This window comes from Diadema antillarum, unplaced genomic scaffold, assembly GCF_040938485.1.
Source record: "Diadema antillarum isolate AM-2024a unplaced genomic scaffold, OU_Dant_1.0 scf00000115, whole genome shotgun sequence".
NCBI classification, from domain to species: Eukaryota; Metazoa; Echinodermata; class Echinoidea; order Diadematoida; family Diadematidae; genus Diadema; species Diadema antillarum.
The window spans coordinates 3013919-3032370 of NW_027271004.1; the positions used below are offsets into that span (position 1 = coordinate 3013919).

The window sequence follows — 18452 nt, forward strand, 5'->3', positions numbered from 1 at the left end:
ATTCATGTTTGGAGTATGGGCTAGGTGATTTTCATAGCCTAAGAGCTTCACACATCCAAGGAATGAAATTCCATGTCAATGTGTTTGTCTCATGTTTGTCTTATAAGCTTTGTCTGTGTATATGTGGTGTGCATCTTGTTGTACTAAGTTACTTGTATGTGCAAGGGAGGTGTCTTTTACAAAGTTTTAAGTATTCAAAAACACTTTCTGGAAACGCATGTGGCCAACATGTATGCTGATGCGTTCAATATTTTTGTTATTTTATCATGGAAATCATCCCTTTAGTCATGTGGAGATTTGACTTACATGATTTAATTTTTTTTTTTTTACATGTAAAAGAAAGTAACAAAGCTATGTGAAAAGATCATGGCATTCCAGGTTACTAATAAAAAGTACCACTCCAAACTTTAGATTGTGAAAGTATTCTGTGAGTCACATTCACGAAATCATCAGAAATAGTGAAGAAAGCTAACAGATGGATGATATTTGGAAGAGAGGACTTAATCATGGTTTCATTTTTCATTATAATTGTTTTATCGCTTTTACTGCTCTCTTATGTTGAATTCATCAGCAAGTAGATCAATTTCATGTGTTTTTGTGTAGAATGTTCATCGAGAATTGTATCAACACTATAAACAGAGTGTGGGCGATATCAGAATTAGTTGGTGCTTTGGTAGGCAGCTACTCGTGCTGTAGCGGTGCTAGACGTGCATTTGCACACGATTCATTTTTACTTCACATAGGTGTGTGATCCTGGGTGCAGAGTTTACAATGTGGCATTTTTTAAAGCTCTGAACCAGGACACTCGGGCTTCTATTTCATGTTGTGGCAGATACACTGCTGTATCATTTGAAGACAGAGTGAAGTTCTTGAAGAGTCATGTAATTTTTAATTTTTATTGCAGGTGGAATAAGTCTTAAATCTCAGATTTCTTCTGAATGCTTGATGTCGCAAATTTTTTGAAAATTTTTACGGAGGAACTCTCAAAATGGAATAAGATATACACAAACCTGCCTACCCGCCATGTCAGCCAAATTTGTCAATGCGATTTGAGCACGTGTGATTATTACTATGAGTTTGGGCCATTTTTGGTACTTTGTTCGGGAAACCTATATAAAGAAGTAGGAAATTATTGAAGTTTAGCACATGGTTTTTCTTATCTGAACTTTTATGTGCGCTAACGTTAACATGACAGTGGAGACTTTCAGCGTGCATACGCATGGCATATGTGAGAATCACTGATCTCTACGGAAGAACAACATCAGTGGTGGAAATGAGCTGCGTGGTGGAGGTCTGCGCTCTCAGAGTGCTTCTCCAGTCCATGTAGTTCTTGTTTTGATGAAAGCTATCCATAGCTGTAGAATAAAATTGTATATGAGTCGTCGTGTTGGGTACAATCAGAGACAATCGGTTTTTCTCTGAGGGTCATAATATATTTGTTATATTTTTGTGCATTTATTTTTCTCCAGGTACAAATGAAATGCATTTATTTCATGAATCAATCTTCATTTTCAACAACAAAGAATTCAGAGTACTAGTATGCAAAAATATTGAAAGATGTGAGGTATTTCATAGTAGTAACTTCCCTAACATCAGTGTGTTTTTACTATTATTCATGGCTGACGATAAGTCAAGAAATATTATTTGAATTGATTTTTAAGTCGTAATTAAAGATGACTTCATCTTGTACTGTGCCATCACCAAACAAATATGCAGAATGATGAAACAAATTGAATGCATAAACAGTAAATCAAACGGCCAAGTGTGGATTTAGTCTCCAGTTATTCCAGTGAAATGATGGTGTGATATTTATAATTTCAATGTCGGTACAATTTGTGTGTGCTGGAGAACTTAGCATCTCTGCCGGTAATGTTATTGACGCAAAGCGGCATTTTTAGAGCAAATCCCAGTTAAGACAAATCTATTGCAGTGTCAACAAAAGTATGATTATGCAAATAATTTATGATATGCATTTTGTGGCAAATACTTACCAATCACTATGCTTTTGTCAATAAAAAGATCTCTGAAATGTTGTTTGCACTAAATGCATTTGAATTTTTCTGTATTTTTGCTCTGTATTTCATGAGTTATAGTCCTAAATTGAAAATTCAATTTCACCTCTCTCTCTCTGTCTTTATGTTACCCCACTCCGGCGGGGGTGAACGGAACGTAGGTAAACTGAAAGAAAGGAAGAATGACGTCCAGTCACAATGAATGCGGGAATGAATGTGTGTCTTTATTCTGGTATAAATCATACCAGGTTCCAATTATCATATAAATCGCAATCAACATAATCATCAAACACTTCTTCTCATCAACACAATGTGAATAACACATGCAAATATGCTGATAGGAATACCTAATTCTTCGTCAGTGTAACTGATAATTTACCTTGCTCAATATGATGCCTGATTTATACCTTAAAGAGTTTCTAAAATCAAAAGTTAATTATACACTTACTCATAACAATCAATCTTAATATTCCTTTGTAATAAGCATAGTTTACTGTAAGCTTCTCCTTTAATAAAGCAGTCTAGCTTTAATTTAGCCAGTCATTTAAAATATTAATGATTTAATCAAATAAACACAACTACATATCATTTGATTAATCTCTGTTTGTATCCATGAATCGAAATGCAATTGATTAAATAACCTTAACCTGGAATATATTCACTTCTTTGGCAAGAATTGTTTTAAAAGCAAGAAGGAAAACCGGTAGTCTTTATACACTGCAAAACAAATCTAACTTCTTTAGTATTCCTTTATTTCTCTAAAAGCCAGGTTTTCTCTCTCTTTCCTGCTCGCTTCTGTATTTTATTCCTCTGATATAAAACAAAACGCTTTGGTAAAATCCTTTACAATATGCTTTTTCGACATTCGAGATGATCCCTGCCGTCAGGCAAAAGCGAAAGTATTTCAAGAATGTGAGACACATGCGAAGCAGTCGCTCTGAAAACTAACTGTGGGGACGATCCCTGAATAATTTCCTTTTAGTTTCTTTATCAAAAGTGAGGGATTGGCCAAAAGTGAGAAGCTGAAAAGCTGGGAAAGTGAGAGAAGTACTGACCACAACTATAAACACACCGTCCAGAGAGCTAGTGGTCAGCGCTCTGGCTGATAAGGCGTGGAGGTTGCTGTGAGTCATCAAAACTCTGTTCACACTGGACCTCCATCTCTACATCTACACTCTAAATATGTACACTATATTACTTCTCGCTGTTTCTGTTTAGTACAATACGACAATGCAACTCTGTTAACACTGTACCCAGTATCCATATATATTCACAACCTGTACACTTGTTCAGGCATTTGGGTTTCCACTCAGAAATGAAACACACTCGTAAATATCAGTGACTTTGCAGTCATTCCCAAGATAGCCTAAAAGTCAATGGACTCTGGTGCCGCGCACCACCTAGCAGCGTGTTAACACGTGCTGCTCTACTCATCCTTCTACACTGGATTGCACAGCCTATGATGGCTTGTTCTCACTCACACTGGCAGTACTTAATCCGAAACTAAATCAGCTTAAGTAGTAATTATACATTTTTTTATAATGAAAGCGGTTAAATCACTACCGAAATATGACACAAACACTCATATTCATATAATCACTAGCACATCATAATCAAGCAGTCATATCCGGTATTAAACAATAATGAATATCTATTCAATAACTTCACTGAGAACACCATTTGTGATCTAAATTCCTCTTTTCCTGAAGGAGGAACCCCTGCAATTCCACTACAAACACTAATTATCACAGAATTTACCCTCAAAGAAAAGGAATGATTTAGAATAATTGAACAGGAATTAAAGTCAGATTTCTTATCTGAAAGAAAGGAAGAATGACGTCCAGTCACAATGAATGCGGGAATGAATGTGTGGAGCTCAAAACCACATCCATCGAGATGGAGTCAGTTTTCTTAGAATTTGAAGAGACTGGGTAAATTCCACTCTGATTTCAGGGGTGGGTGAAATAGACTTGTGAGGGTAAATTTCCTTATTTATACCTCTGACTGATGTGCATTATTGTTATCAAATGTTTTCAAACAAATTTTGTAGGGGGGGGGGGGGGTAAACTTACTAAATTTATCATATTCACTGTTTGGGATGCTCATTTCTGGGTTGCCACATTTATGTATGTATGTATGTATGTGAGTGTGTGTATATGCAGTGTGTATATATAAATATATATATATATATATATATATATATATATATATATATATATATATGTATATGTATATATATATATATATATATATGTATGTATATATATGTATATATATATATATGTATATATATATATATGTATGTATATATTATATATATATATATATATATATATATATATATATATATATATATATGGCTTCGTCAACCAAAGCTTTGAAGAAGGGGAGGTACCTTCAAACTCGGCAATGAAATTAGTTTGCTGGCAAAATGCATTTACCCTTTTTCTGTTGACAATTGAATTGAAAAATAAAATTGAAAAATACATAGGCCTATAATGCAATCTTGATGAGACTGCCGATGTAAAAACGGGTGTAGATTCTGCGTGGTACCTGTTGTCAATGAATACTGGTTATGAATCTATATTTTAGTATCATTGCACTAAACTTACATGAGGGGCACAGGTAATGTTCATGTTCGTGAAGAAACTTCACTCAAAATACACTGTATTGTCCTCCGTTATAAAACACAAACCAAACTAGAAATGATACACTATTGCACAATACTGTACTATAGGACCAGAGAGAAACACGTAAATCGAAATCCTCGTGTCTGATTCTAATTCAATTTTCATTTTCCTTTCATGGGGTGGAAAACCCTCGTCGGCCAAAGGCTGGTTTTCAGAGGGATCAACACAGGTTAGAAACATAAGCTTTATACATACAGTATTACAAACATATACTTTAACTGTTTCAAATAAGGATGTTCAAAAACAGTGGCGGATCCAGGAATTCCGTGGGGGTGGGGGAGGGGCAAAAACAAAATATTGCTGGTTCCACTTCTGGGTTTAATCAGTTTAATCAGCTGACAAGCAAGCAAAAAGAAAAAAAAAGGCTCCCGTGCATTTTCCCACTTCCTGGTTTCATCGGCTGCAAGCAAAACAAAAATAACAATGAATAAATGCAAAAGCCCAATAGCATGTTGTATTAATTTCCGATCAATACACGATAAAACTGCAAGTGCTGAACCCAAAGTTATGACACACGTCACCAAAAGATGAAATCCAAAGCCACCATCATGCTGTTAAAACACGTCGTATTTACTATTGTAAGGGCCTATATTGTATTAATCTTTTGAAAGTGTTATAAGTGTTCTCGCGCTGTGAGGCGGAACTTAATCATTCACAATCATAATGACACGTAGCTGAATACGATAGCGACACGTCATTTAGTATACACCCAAGGACAAGACAACATGTTATTCTGATCAATATAGCGTCCTATTGTTATCAACATATAGCTGTCGCTTTATACATGTACGTCACCGTAAATGTTAATCAATATATTTATACGCTTATTATTTATTTTAGTAAAGTGATGGTGAGATAAACAAAATATCATACGCAATTTGCAGACGGCTTAACATAATTATATAATCATATGGAATTGTAGGTGTTAGATATGTCATAGGATTGTTGATACATTTCTATTAATTGCTTGATGATAAGACAATACGGTTAAGAAGTTCTTAAGAGTTGACAAATATCATAAAATGATTCATAACGACTGTCATAGTCATGATGAGTTGTGCCAGAATGTGCTTGTTTATTACATCGATTTCATTAATTTTATTGCCGGGAACACAAATGTATAATTGGGTTTTTTTCACACCCGTGAGTCTCCCAAATGGAAATACTATTTCTCAAAAGCACTTGGAATACGGTTATTTTCTACTGATTTATTTCTTAATGAAAAGAAACAAGGTATTCACCACCATGAATTAATATTTCTGCCACATTATTGTATCATATCATCACGTTTTCTTATCATTATGCTACGGAATTATAGGCCTATTTCACGATGCCCGCTGACACTATCAGGCCAGTGGGAAAAAAGAATAATAAAAAGTCTTGTTGGTTTTTTTTTTCAGAAGATGCGTTGTTGATGAAAATGACAAGTATAAAGATAATAAACAAAACAACATCATGTTTCAAAATACTCGAAAAATACAATGGAGAGGAATTTGGATTCATCTGATTTTTTAAACAATGGAAGCTTTGCGATTCTCGAAGTGTGTTAAACACAAAGGTAACATCCTCGTAGTGAACCCAAAGTTGAATATATATGTCATGGTATTGCGTGATCCAATGCAATTAATGAATATCTGTATTTTAAACCCTTTTGAGATCAGTATACACTCCTTTTGTCGAGAGATATATCTATTATACCTCGATACATTCACTCGCTAGATATGCGACTACGAGTAGATCTCATTCGATTCCCAATTCCTTTCTTAAACAAACAAGCAAATAAACAAACAAACAAACAAACAAAATGTAGACTGCTTGTCATGTTTGTATTTAAAATAAAGTGGTCCCTAATTACCATCATTATAAAGTCTACAATCAAAATCTATCGAAACGCAGTTATCGGAACAATGTATAAAAGTGCATTATATTGACGTGACAGTACGACACTGCATCGATTAAACATTCCAAATTTTCATTTAAGACGGACTTGTGTCTCTGTTCATCTGTTCATCCTCAATCAAGTGAAGGAATCAAAATAATTTGGAAATGAGCGCTTGAAGAGTACCGAGTATACTCCGTAACTACGAAAACGGAGATGCCCCGTTCGGGCTAACGACACTGTTTTCATGGAATGGAGGGTGAAAAGAGGATGGAGCTTGCACATGTCTGAACATAGGTTGGTGTCGGGTCGATTTGCATATTTACTGCTGAATCAAAGGTACATTCCCTAATTTCCCTAAATGGAAACTCGGTTCCTCCCGTTTATTCGAGAAACAGGTCGCCGTACTCCCCCGTAGTTATGGTGCATATCTTCGATTCTCCATTACCTAAACGGCGATCCGAGCTCCCTCTCTTTAATACGGAAGTACACATGGCATTGTGACATCAGCTCTATCCGTGAGACATAATGTACGTGTCACTTTACTAGCCAATGAACGGCGGCCATGTTGCGGGATAAGGGCCAATCAGCGTAGGCCACGACCGTCTTACACTGACTGAAATGTGACGCTGGCGCTTCGGTCACTAAATTCTCTATTCACACACGTGTATACTTCTAGCGAGCAAAGAACGTACACCTGCTTACGTCCGCACTGCACTCCACTCGACACACTTTGGTAAAAAAGACCGGCTACGTGTATTGCCTTACACATTACATGCGAGAAATCAGCTGATCGGGACGACTTCGTTACTCGTGCTCTGATTGATAGTTCTTTCATTTCACTGAACACATCTTAACTGAAAACTGTGGTTTCTTGTTGCAGTCAAACATTCAGGGTAAGTATTTTGGTACCTACTAGTACTTGTAAGTCTCCAATTTAATGGTGTTTACTGTTGAGTCAATTGAGAATTCTGATTGTAAATGTGGCCATGTGGGAGTGACCTGACTAGAGTTAGACTGACTCCTTTGACTGACCATCCCATTTATGCATTTGCATCTGCCGAAATCAGTGCCAATAGATGGCAATAGTGAGTTGAGTTGTACTCGTAAAGTCTCAAATAGTCACACTTCATTCACAATTGTGAAACATTCTGGACTTGCTAGTCAATAAATATCATCTTTGATATTTAGCAGTCATTGACATTGTCTTACGTCTTCGTAATTTTTTACCAAATCAATTTGTAAGTTCACAGTGACAGTCAGTGTCCTGGTAAAATTTCTCTGGAGTCTTGCATCCACTTAAATGTTCTAACATTAGATTCTATTTGAAGACAAGTAACGTAAGTGATTTCATTTTTTCTTTCTTTTAGTCTCGTGTAACGGTAACTCTAGCAGAGAATCAACACTCAACAGTAACATTTTGATCTAAATTTCTTTGTCACTAGCGACTTGTTCATGTTTCTGGGAATGAAGATGTGCCAGTAGTCCGGTGGAAGTATGTGTATTCTTCAATTCACTGCAGTAGTAAATTGCCACAGCAGTTGTAACAGTACTCTTGTCGTAGACAGTCTGCTTGTGTCGTACTGCCGACTGATCAGTGATACTTATTACTAGTGTTTGTGCTGGTTCCACTCAACATGCCACCTTAGCACCTAACATAGACTCTACAAGTACAACACATATTCGATTCAAGACACAAGAATCTCCCCTAACTCCTCAGGGCCTGTTCAATGAGGTTGGGTTTCCACTCGCTCAACTAGTGTCAGTCTGTCACATGAACATGCCACATGTTACATAATTTACTGAGCATGAGCCTTAACTCGAAGTCAGCTAGCCAGAGCCAGCCAACCAGAGCCATGCAGTCTTTTCATCTTGATTCTAGCCCCAATACGAGCAAACACTTCACTTACACAATGTGAATGTTGTTTAAAAGTTACCTTGTGTGTTGGCAAACATAGCTCTTTTTTTCAGTACATTGTTGTATACCTCCAAACATATATAGCATTGACAAATGAACTCACATGCTCAGCATTTTGATATTCTCTTCCAGTATTGTCATTTTTGTGTATATTCATGTCCTTTCTATTACAAACAATGTTGAATAAATGACACTGTTAAAACAATAGCATCAACAATAAATAAATCATTACGGTACTGAAATATTTTGCAAGATTACTGAAAAGTCTGTGAATTATTCTCTATTCTAGCTGAGGAAGGCAGAGTGTGCCAGATATGTCAGAATATTCACATGATTTTTAAAGACCGTACCAGCAGTAGGATAGCTGCCAACTACACACTGAATTAAATCTCAAATATGTCTAGTGAAAAGTCATGACATGTATTCACCCCACTCTTGCTCCAAAAAGAAAAGACAGAATGCTACTTGATTTATTGATTGATATGTTTCTTCAAATATGCCACTGCACTTTTGCAGATCAACATTCTGTTTGAAATTTATCCCATCTGATATGGGATAACATCATGGAGTTAGGTGATCTGTTTTGTCCTAAGTAGCCAGTGTTATATTTTAAATGAGGTGTAAGCTTTTGTCTGTTGAAAATGAACAGATGTGACTTTATTTCATTCTTTCTATGCAGGACAAAATGAAGAAGCTGTTTGTGTTGTTCTGCGTGGTGGCAATCTCCACATCAGTGGTGTGGGCAGATGATGATGATGATGACAAGAAGGATGTGGGAACCGTTATCGGAATCGACCTGGGAACTACATATTCATGGTGAGATTGGAACTTGAAAATAGCTTTTGCCCACTGTTGGCATCAAAGTGTTAATGATAAGATTAAATTGTTGATTTCCACAATAGTGAAGAGCCAAAGTTTATGCTTGATCATAGGTTGATGTCTCCATGACTGATGCCATCTAAGAAAACACTGATCTTGCCATCTGTACATCACATCAAGGCACATCAATTCTCGCTATCGCCAATGACGTAAAAAGTACCCGGATGTGGCTTTCTCGTCAAGATTTAGTTCACTTGGTAGCAAGGGCACTTCCGGCGCGGGGCATAAATTGCACAACGCTAGCGTGCGCGTACGTGTACCTTACCTATAGCGCAGCGCCGACCACGGATACTAGTACAGTAGGCCGCTGTACTGCCCGAGCCAGCGAGTGGCCAGGCCTGTCATGCATACTCGTACACTGTAGTCCCCGCCGCCGGCGGCCGGCCTTTCTTGCTAGCATGCACCACTCACTGCACACGCAGCGCATAAGCTAACACATACCGGTACGGCGTACATCACAGATCAGTCATCTCTGCATACGCTGAAAATATGCTGGAAAATATTCACCCACCTGGATATACAGTATATCGTCATGGAATGCCCATCTTTTTTCTTTATTTGTTCTCTGTCGAAATGTCGCGAACACAATCGGGAACGAACAGTGATCTCGAACTTATCCTGTCTCCAAAGCAATTTCTTCCAAGTAAGTACACGTACGTACAATGTACGTAGGCACTGTACTAGGTCTACTACTAGTACCTAGTGCTACTACCACTACTAGTAAGTCGCGCGTGCACGTACTGCGCTGTGGAGTCACCCGCAAACTTCACCCACGCTGCCACGTCACGTCTCGCATGCCAGTAAGGGTCCTATTTCTGCAGATTTTTTTCATTTATTGTCGTGCGAACAACACATGGCAGCTTCGCAGCAACAACCAATAGTTGTAGTAACAGCAATTTCTTAAGAATGGAGAAATTTCAAATCATATTAAAGCTGTAATTCAAGTCGAGAAAACCGGAAGTACACGTAGAATACAGTCGGTTGTGTGTGTAAATCGCATTAGTCACGTATCACGCGCGTACGAACGGAAGTGATTTTGCTACCGGACTATCCCATAATGCACCGTAAATGACGCTTAAATCAACATCCGGGTACTTTTTACGTCATTGGCGATAGCGAGAATTGATGCATTTCATTTATCTCTAATGAGATATTATGTGTTTATAGATAAAAACCATCTCTGGAGAAATAAAAGACTGGAAAAAATGTGTTATGCATGTTTCAATCACTTGTTATTTTTGTTGTTTTGGTTTGAGAATAAACTGTTTGATTCTATTCTGTGCTCAATTTTCCTCTTGGACAGTGTTGGAGTTTTCAAGAATGGCCGCGTAGAAATCATCGCCAATGACCAGGGTAATCGTATCACCCCATCCTATGTTGCCTTCACTGCGGATGGGGAGCGTCTCATCGGAGATGCTGCCAAAAACCAGCTGACCAGCAACCCGGAAAATACCGTCTTCGACGCCAAGCGGATGATCGGAAGGACGTGGGATGACAAATCCGTCCAACATGATCTTAAATACTTCCCATTCAAGGTATGCTCTATGTTCAAATAAGGCAGGTGGCATATCAAGTATTACTGTCAAAGTATTCTCACAGCCTCAGTACAGTGTTGATGAACGTGATATCAAGCAAAGCTAACTCTAATGTGTCTCTGACATAAGTATCATTACCTCTCATTAATGAAAATTAGTTATTGGGAGATCTGATCTGTGTAGCTTGTGTTTTAGTGAGACAGTTTCTGTGCTTTACACTTATTTACTCACACGTTACACTTTCTGTCATGTAGCTATCACAGAAAAGTGGATCTTTGCAACACTCTTTCTAGTCGTGTTATGTGTTGATATTGCACTGAATGATTAGAGCAAAATAATTGACACAGAAATGGTTAACACGTTGACATTATTGGGACAGCAAATGATGCATACATCTGGAAGTACTTCGATATTCTCTCTGCATTCATTTGAATTGCGTGGCTGTTATCACCCTTTCTCCTTTCTGTTACTGTTTCGCAGGTTGAAAACAAGAATGGCAAGCCCCACGTGAGAGTCAGTGTTGGTGGTACTGGCAAGCTGTTTGCAGCCGAAGAGATCAGTGCAATGGTTCTCACCAAAATGAAGGTAACTTTTCCCTGACAGTGTTGACCTCTCACAGCATGTGTTGCTGAGGAGGAGAAACAGACTAAAGGGAAACATAGTAATAATCAAGGCAGAAACCCCAACACAAACCATAGATTTCTCTTATGAGTATTTGTGAGTGTACTCCCCAGTGAAACTGAATTGAAATATTGCATTATCTTGAAGATTGATAGTGAAGATTGATAATAAATAGAAGAGGATAAATCCTGTAGAGTTTGCAAATGCATCACATGATGCTTCAAGGCTTTTGATGCAGTTTTATTTGAAACAGCCATCGCAAAACCACATTGAAGATTGTTTGTGTTCTACTGGTTCAAGCTAGAGTAACTTTGCATTTCACACATTGAGCACGACCTTGCATTGTGATCATACTTTTTATGCCAATGTCTACATAGTCATGAAAATTATCTATTTATCTGCATTGACTAGATTCACAGAGATATGACAAAAATTGAGGGCCCTTTCTGGGAAGAGTGATCTCTGGGGTAGTAGGTTATGTCGAAGAACTTACCCCAGAAACTAAAAACAAACCAACTTTGCTTTTTATCTTCTCTCCAGGAAACCGCTGAGGCGTACCTCGGCAAGAAAGTCACCCATGCTGTAGTCACTGTCCCCGCCTACTTCAACGATGCCCAGCGCCGGGCCACCAAGGATGCGGGTACCATCTCCGGTCTCAATGTCATGAGGATTATCAACGAGCCGTAAGTAGCACCTGCATGGATTTACTCAACATGTGTACATCCTCCCCAAAAGCAGTATGTAGACATTTTCAAGGCACATTTTCTTTATATCTTTCAAGGGGATGGCTAGTAACTGATCAATGGGAATCAGTGGGAATGCTGGGGGATGATTGTTCCAATCCATGTGGGATTGTAGATCGTTAACGGGCCGATAATGATCGCCCCGTCACTGTACAGGCATGCTAACCTGGAAACATTAAACTGCACATTACTTGAATATGAGACCATTCTGAAGCAAATAATTTTCACACAACAATAGATATATAATGTACTCTTAAATGAATCCCACAAGGATTGGAACAATCATCCCCCAGCATTCCCACTGATTCCCACTGATCAGTTACTAGCCATCCCCTTTAAGGGGCACTATTATGGGACATAAAGTCATTGCATGAAAACACTTAGAAGCATGTGAAATGGAAATCCAGGTGTTTCTCCATACCACTAAAAGTGGATTTAGCACCCTTTGGAAAGGAACTCTTGATCATTTGAAATGGTGTGGATGTTGGTCAGAGTTCAAATTCAAAGATTGCTACCCATTAAGAATTCAAGATTTCATATGTACCACAACTTCAATTGTTGTTACCTGTGTACTAGTTAATTATATCTGATTATTTTATTGCCCTCCATCCAGGACCGCTGCAGCCATTGCTTACGGTATGGACAAGAAGGAGGGTGAAAAGAACATTCTCGTGTTTGACCTGGGTGGCGGAACTTTTGATGTGTCTCTGCTGACCATCGACAATGGTGTCTTTGAAGTCGTCTCCACAAATGGCGACACCCATCTTGGTAAGTGTCCAAATTGATTCTGCCTCAGTTCCCCATCAGAAGTTTTGAATGCTGGCCCATCAAACATTGAAAGTTTGTCTTGTAGTCCTGGATCATATTGAAAATACAGAGGAACATACGTAATTTCATGCAACTCTCCTCAAATGTGCTTTTCTTCACATTTGTTTCAAAATTAAAGCACCCACTTAAAACATTGATGTCCTTGCCCTCCTCTCCCCCCCCCCCCCCTTCACTCCATTGAGTGTGAGAGTCATGATCACAATTTATCATGATTAATCCCACTGGTGAGCCATCGGGTTGCTGATGAGTAGTTGCATAGTCCATATTCAGGATTATATGAGAAGAAATGAATTTAAAGTGAGATAGTTGATATTTCGAGTTTTAGGACTGAAGTAAATGGTACTTGTCCTATTAAATTCTTGTAAATGTTGATGTTGCATAAACCTGATGATTTTGGGCATTGAATACAGCAGAACATACCAAGCTACAGAGTGAATTGTACTATATCAGTGATGGAAACCCTGGATATGTAGATCAAGCTATCATGCTTGTCACATAAGGCGACATGTGGGAGCAGGGTAATTGCTTGATAGGCTAATTTTTTGACATGTGTTTTCTCATCACAGGCGGTGAAGATTTCGACCAGCGTGTGATGGAGCACTTCATCAAGCTGTACAAGAAGAAGAAGGGTAAGGATGTGCGCAAGGACAACCGCGCCGTTCAGAAGCTGAGACGTGAGGTCGAGAAGGCAAAGAGGGCACTCAGCTCCCAGCACCAGGCTCGCATTGAGATCGAGTCCTTCTTCGACGGCGAGGACTTCTCCGAGACACTCACCCGTGCCCGCTTCGAGGAACTGAACATGGTATGCCATTGCTCTTTTATCTACAGTAGTCTTGTGTGGTGTGGTGAACCAAGATCTGAGATCGTGGACAGAAGTCTTTTAACTCCTCAGTAACTTTGAGAAATATTTGACGAAATTAAATCGCTTGCCTCTACACAAGTGTTGAGTATGATGTGAATATTTTGCTGTCATTACTTTTGGAATGAACTCCTGAAAGGAGGTGAGAAGTTAAGGGCCTCTTTTGAACTGTAGTACTGAATTTAGTACTGTTACTTAATGGATTGCAACTTGGTTCATCCGACTGTACATTTGTGTGGTATTAACAAGCGATTTTTACCATTGCATATCAGTTTAAAAGTTCAATTTCTATTCATGCAAGTGCAAAGTATAATGAATTTTGTCTACTTTGTTATTTTTGTGGTTGTCTAGGATCTGTTCCGCTCCACAATGAAGCCAGTGCAGCAGGTATTGGACGACGCCGGTCTAAAGAAGGATGAAATTGATGAGATTGTGCTCGTTGGTGGCTCCACTCGCATCCCCAAGATCCAGCAGCTGGTGAAGGACTTCTTCAACAAGAAGGAGCCATCCCGCGGAATCAACCCCGACGAGGCCGTGGCGTACGGAGCTGCTGTCCAGGGTGGTGTTCTCAGCGGAGAGTCCGAGACTAGTAAGTTCTCATTTCATGATGGAGAGTATTAGTGTAAAGCGAGGAATGTTCGTGTGCATTTTAATTTTGCGAGTTTCGCGATTGCCGAGATGCGCGAAATTAAAATGCACGCAAAAGTTCTTGTCTACACTATATGCATTGCATGCCAGTGGCAGTTAGCGAAAATTTCATGGCGCAAAAAGGCCGTCAGCTCCAATTCGCGAAAAATTCATGCCGCGAATATCATGTTTTACAGTATGCGGCATAACCCTTATAATGAATTGATACAAAGATCCCCTAATCTCGGTGATGGCATTTGTCTGTAGTGAGTAAGTGGCTCCTGGGAATTCTAGGGATACACTCATTCATGATAATATGTGGAGTGAATGCATTTGTTACTGGCCATGCCATACAGATTACAAATCCGTGATAATTGCCTGCATCTCTAACTAGACTAGTGTCTAGTGTCCGATTAATATTCACATCATGTAGAATTTCATGGGCTGTCAGTATCCTTTCTTGATTCACTTCTGTTCTTAGTTATTTCTGAAGTATAAATGGTGTTACTCAAACAGGCCTCTTAATAAAGTTTTAAATGATTTATATAATCTACAAAGATACTGATGTTCAGTTAAACAAGCAAAACGTTCTTTAATGGACACCTCATTGCATATGTGACCGTGCATCTCAAAACGAACATAAAGTCGCACACACTGATTTTGCGTGAGGAGTGGAAATAAGTGAAATGGGTTGACCTAGCCGAACATGACTTTTTCATATTTTCTGAAAGAGCGGGTCTTCTTTTACATTATGCTAAAATTTGATGTCATAAAACGGGCAGGAAAGTGTGTTTTTTAGCAGTTTATCTCGAACATTTTTGGTAGAATAGTGTGATTAGCTGTGTCTGTAGAATCCCTTTTTCATTTCTGAAAAACCTTGTCCACACTCTTCACTTTCAACTCTAATAACTTTTGAAAAGATAGTGCTACTGCTTTGAAAGTTGGCATTGATTATGGACAGAATGTGTTCATGAGGCATGCTTAATTTCTGTTTAATCTGATAATCCCTTCATTGTTGTTACTCTGGTGGTTTACTTCCTGTTTTTTGTCCCATTCATCGCACAGCCAGCACGGTTTGGTAAAGATTAAGCGCTTGAATAGACATTGTACTTCAGAGCCTCTTTTCTCAGTTCACACTTTTCCTGAGTCTGTTTTCTTTCCAATATTTAGATAGGTTTGGAGAGTCCATTTGATTTGAGTTATACATCATTTTAAAGCTTAAAGTCTGCTCTTTCAGAATATGGTCTTAACTAAAAATTCATGTCTGGCGACTTTTTGTTTGTTTTGAGGTGCAGGGTCACATATATGCTTAATTGCTATTGTATTGCTTTTCCCCTTCAGGTGACCTTGTTCTCCTGGATGTTAACCCTCTTACCCTCGGAATTGAGACTGTTGGAGGCGTCATGACCAAACTTATCGGCAGGAACACCGTCGTGCCCACAAAGAAATCTCAGATCTTCTCCACAGCAGCTGATAACCAGCCAACTGTAACCATCCAAGTTTTTGAAGGTGAGCAATGTTTGCATGTTGTGTCATCAAGTGCATTCATCTGATTCTAATGCATGTATTAGTGAGGATCCTTGAAACATATTAATGAAAAATGTTGGGAAAGAGAAGTTATTTGGACGGGCCATTAAAAAAGATGTTGCAACAAATTATGATAAACTAAAGTGAGTCTAGTTGTGAGAGTGAAGTGGGCTTACCCAAACCATGTATTGTATGACAAACTTGTAGAAAAAGTTGGAATTCATGAAATTTGGAAACCAGAGTTTAAAGGAGATGCCTCTTGTATGATTTTGAGAGGATAAATGAATAAAAAGTGCATGGTTTGCAGCTTCAAGAATGCCTATAATTGTAAGCACTTTGAAGTGACAACACTCTTGTGGATGCTCCCTGCTGTTGATAAATTTTCTGGTTAATGAAATTAACTACCTGCTTTTATCTTGTTCATTGCTCAGGTGAAAGGCCAATGACAAAAGATAACCATCTCCTTGGAAAATTCGACCTGAACGGCATCCCCCCTGCACCGAGAGGAGTCCCGCAAATTGAGGTCGCCTTCGAGATCGACGTCAATGGCATCCTCCGGGTGAGCGCCGAGGACAAGGGCACCGGCAACAAGGAGAAGATCACCATCACCAACGACCAGAACCGGCTGACGCCCGAGGACATCGAGCGCATGGTCAACGAGGCCGAGCAGTTCGCCGAGGAGGACAAGAAGCTGAAGGAGAAGGTGGAGTCGCGCAACGAGCTCGAGAGCTACGCCTACTCGCTGAAGAACCAGGTCGGTGACGAGACGAAGCTCGGCGGCAAGTTGTCCGAGGAGGAGAAGGAGACGATTCTGGCCGCGGCGGAGGAGCACATCGAGTGGCTGGACGCCAACCCAGATGCGGAGACCGAGGACTACCTGGAGCATAAAAAGGAGCTCGAAGGCGTCGTGCAACCGATTGTCTCAAAATTATACGAGGGCGCAGGAGGACCCCCTCCAGAGAGCGGTGATGAGGAAGATGAGGATCATGATGAATTATAGAGACTATAAAAGACCTTTTCAGACTGTCATCTTGTTGCAACAGCGATATTTAAGCCATCAAATGAACTGTTGCCTCTTATAAGAATGTCATCGTACATGATTGATTTCGAGTGTGTGCGAAATGAAACTGCACACTCCCGGGGCACTGGCATTACGAAAGTGGCGGAAACAAAATAGTGATTTAAGCTCTCGTATTACAAGTGCCTTGAACATGGGTTTGGAATCACGTGGAAAATCCATCAAGGTCATATATTGCATGAGGGTGTAGTTGTGTTGCACTCCCCGTGCGAAGCCCAAGTGTAGGTCTCAGCGATGGAAAACACACACATGTTGAGTTTGTGATCAGGGTATCTACCAAAAAGAGTTCCCTGTAGAGCTGTGATTTCAAGTTGGGGGTTTCCAAACTTACAGGCAATCAGCCATCAAATACAATCTGTCTCCTGCTACTTCACGAGGTCGGCTCAAATATGCTCCCTGGGTCATTGTGTATGCAAATCGTCAAACAACAAAATAATCTATATGAAGTCTGTGCTCAAACGCCCCCATTGATGCCACAGAGTAACAAAATTACTTGCCTCCTTTTCTGTCAGAATCAGCGGAAGAGACCCACCGTTAAATGCATCTACCCTCTACAGTGATGTAGCGGTGGTGTGAGGTATGTCTCGGAGCTATGTGTGAAGTAATTTCACTGTCTGTGTCACACAAATGGTCTTTAGGGTAGCAAAATGTTTATTTCCCCACAGACTGGGGTCAATGAGCCTTCTTCCATGGGGAATAAGAGTGCGTTCAAGGATGACTGGGGTATGGGGATAGAACAATAAATATATCATTATTGTGTATAAATAGTTCAAAGCTGTTTGTGTTGCGCCTTTTCCTTCACATTTCTTTTCCTTGTAGATTACTTGTGCCCCTTTGGATTGTCAGCCTCCTAATTTATTTCTCTCTTGAAGGGGCTACTGATGGGATGAGACTATCGCAAAAACCAAGCTGCTGATCACAGGCATAGTTTGTAGGTGTCGTGTCAGTGAAATCTCGTTTTAATGAGGGCAAGTAATACAAGTAAACTTAATAGAGCAGGAATGTGAATGCTCCAAATTGCTAAAGTTGCTATTGTCTCATTACACACAACGTTTAGGGTGTATATTTTATGGATTACTCAAATTTTGTCGGTGGGGCAGAGTCAATTTTGTGTGTAAAGAAAAATTCTCCAGTTCAACTTCTGTTCAATATCATTCAAGCTTTTTTCAGTGTCACTTTTCTGTGCATTACATGTATGTCCCCCTTTTTTTTTCTCTCAGTTATTTGGGTTTGCCAAAATGTTGCAACCAAATACT

The 18452-nt window shown here is 39.3% G+C and overlaps 1 protein-coding gene across 1 annotated transcript; it reads left to right on the forward strand.

Moving 5' to 3' along the window:
* Window positions 1-7249: 7249 nt before the first annotated feature.
* Window positions 7250-17792, forward strand: LOC139719860 (endoplasmic reticulum chaperone BiP-like). Its single transcript, XM_071631244.1, has 10 exons — window positions 7250-7477; window positions 9179-9315; window positions 10682-10913; window positions 11394-11498; window positions 12075-12217; window positions 12891-13045; window positions 13672-13907; window positions 14316-14553; window positions 15933-16100; window positions 16550-17792. The coding sequence occupies exons 2-10, from the start codon at window positions 9185-9187 to the stop codon at window positions 17116-17118; spliced, it is 1977 nt and encodes a 658-aa protein (XP_071487345.1). The 5' UTR covers window positions 7250-7477; window positions 9179-9184; the 3' UTR covers window positions 17119-17792.
* The last annotated feature ends 660 nt before the right edge of the window (window positions 17793-18452 follow it).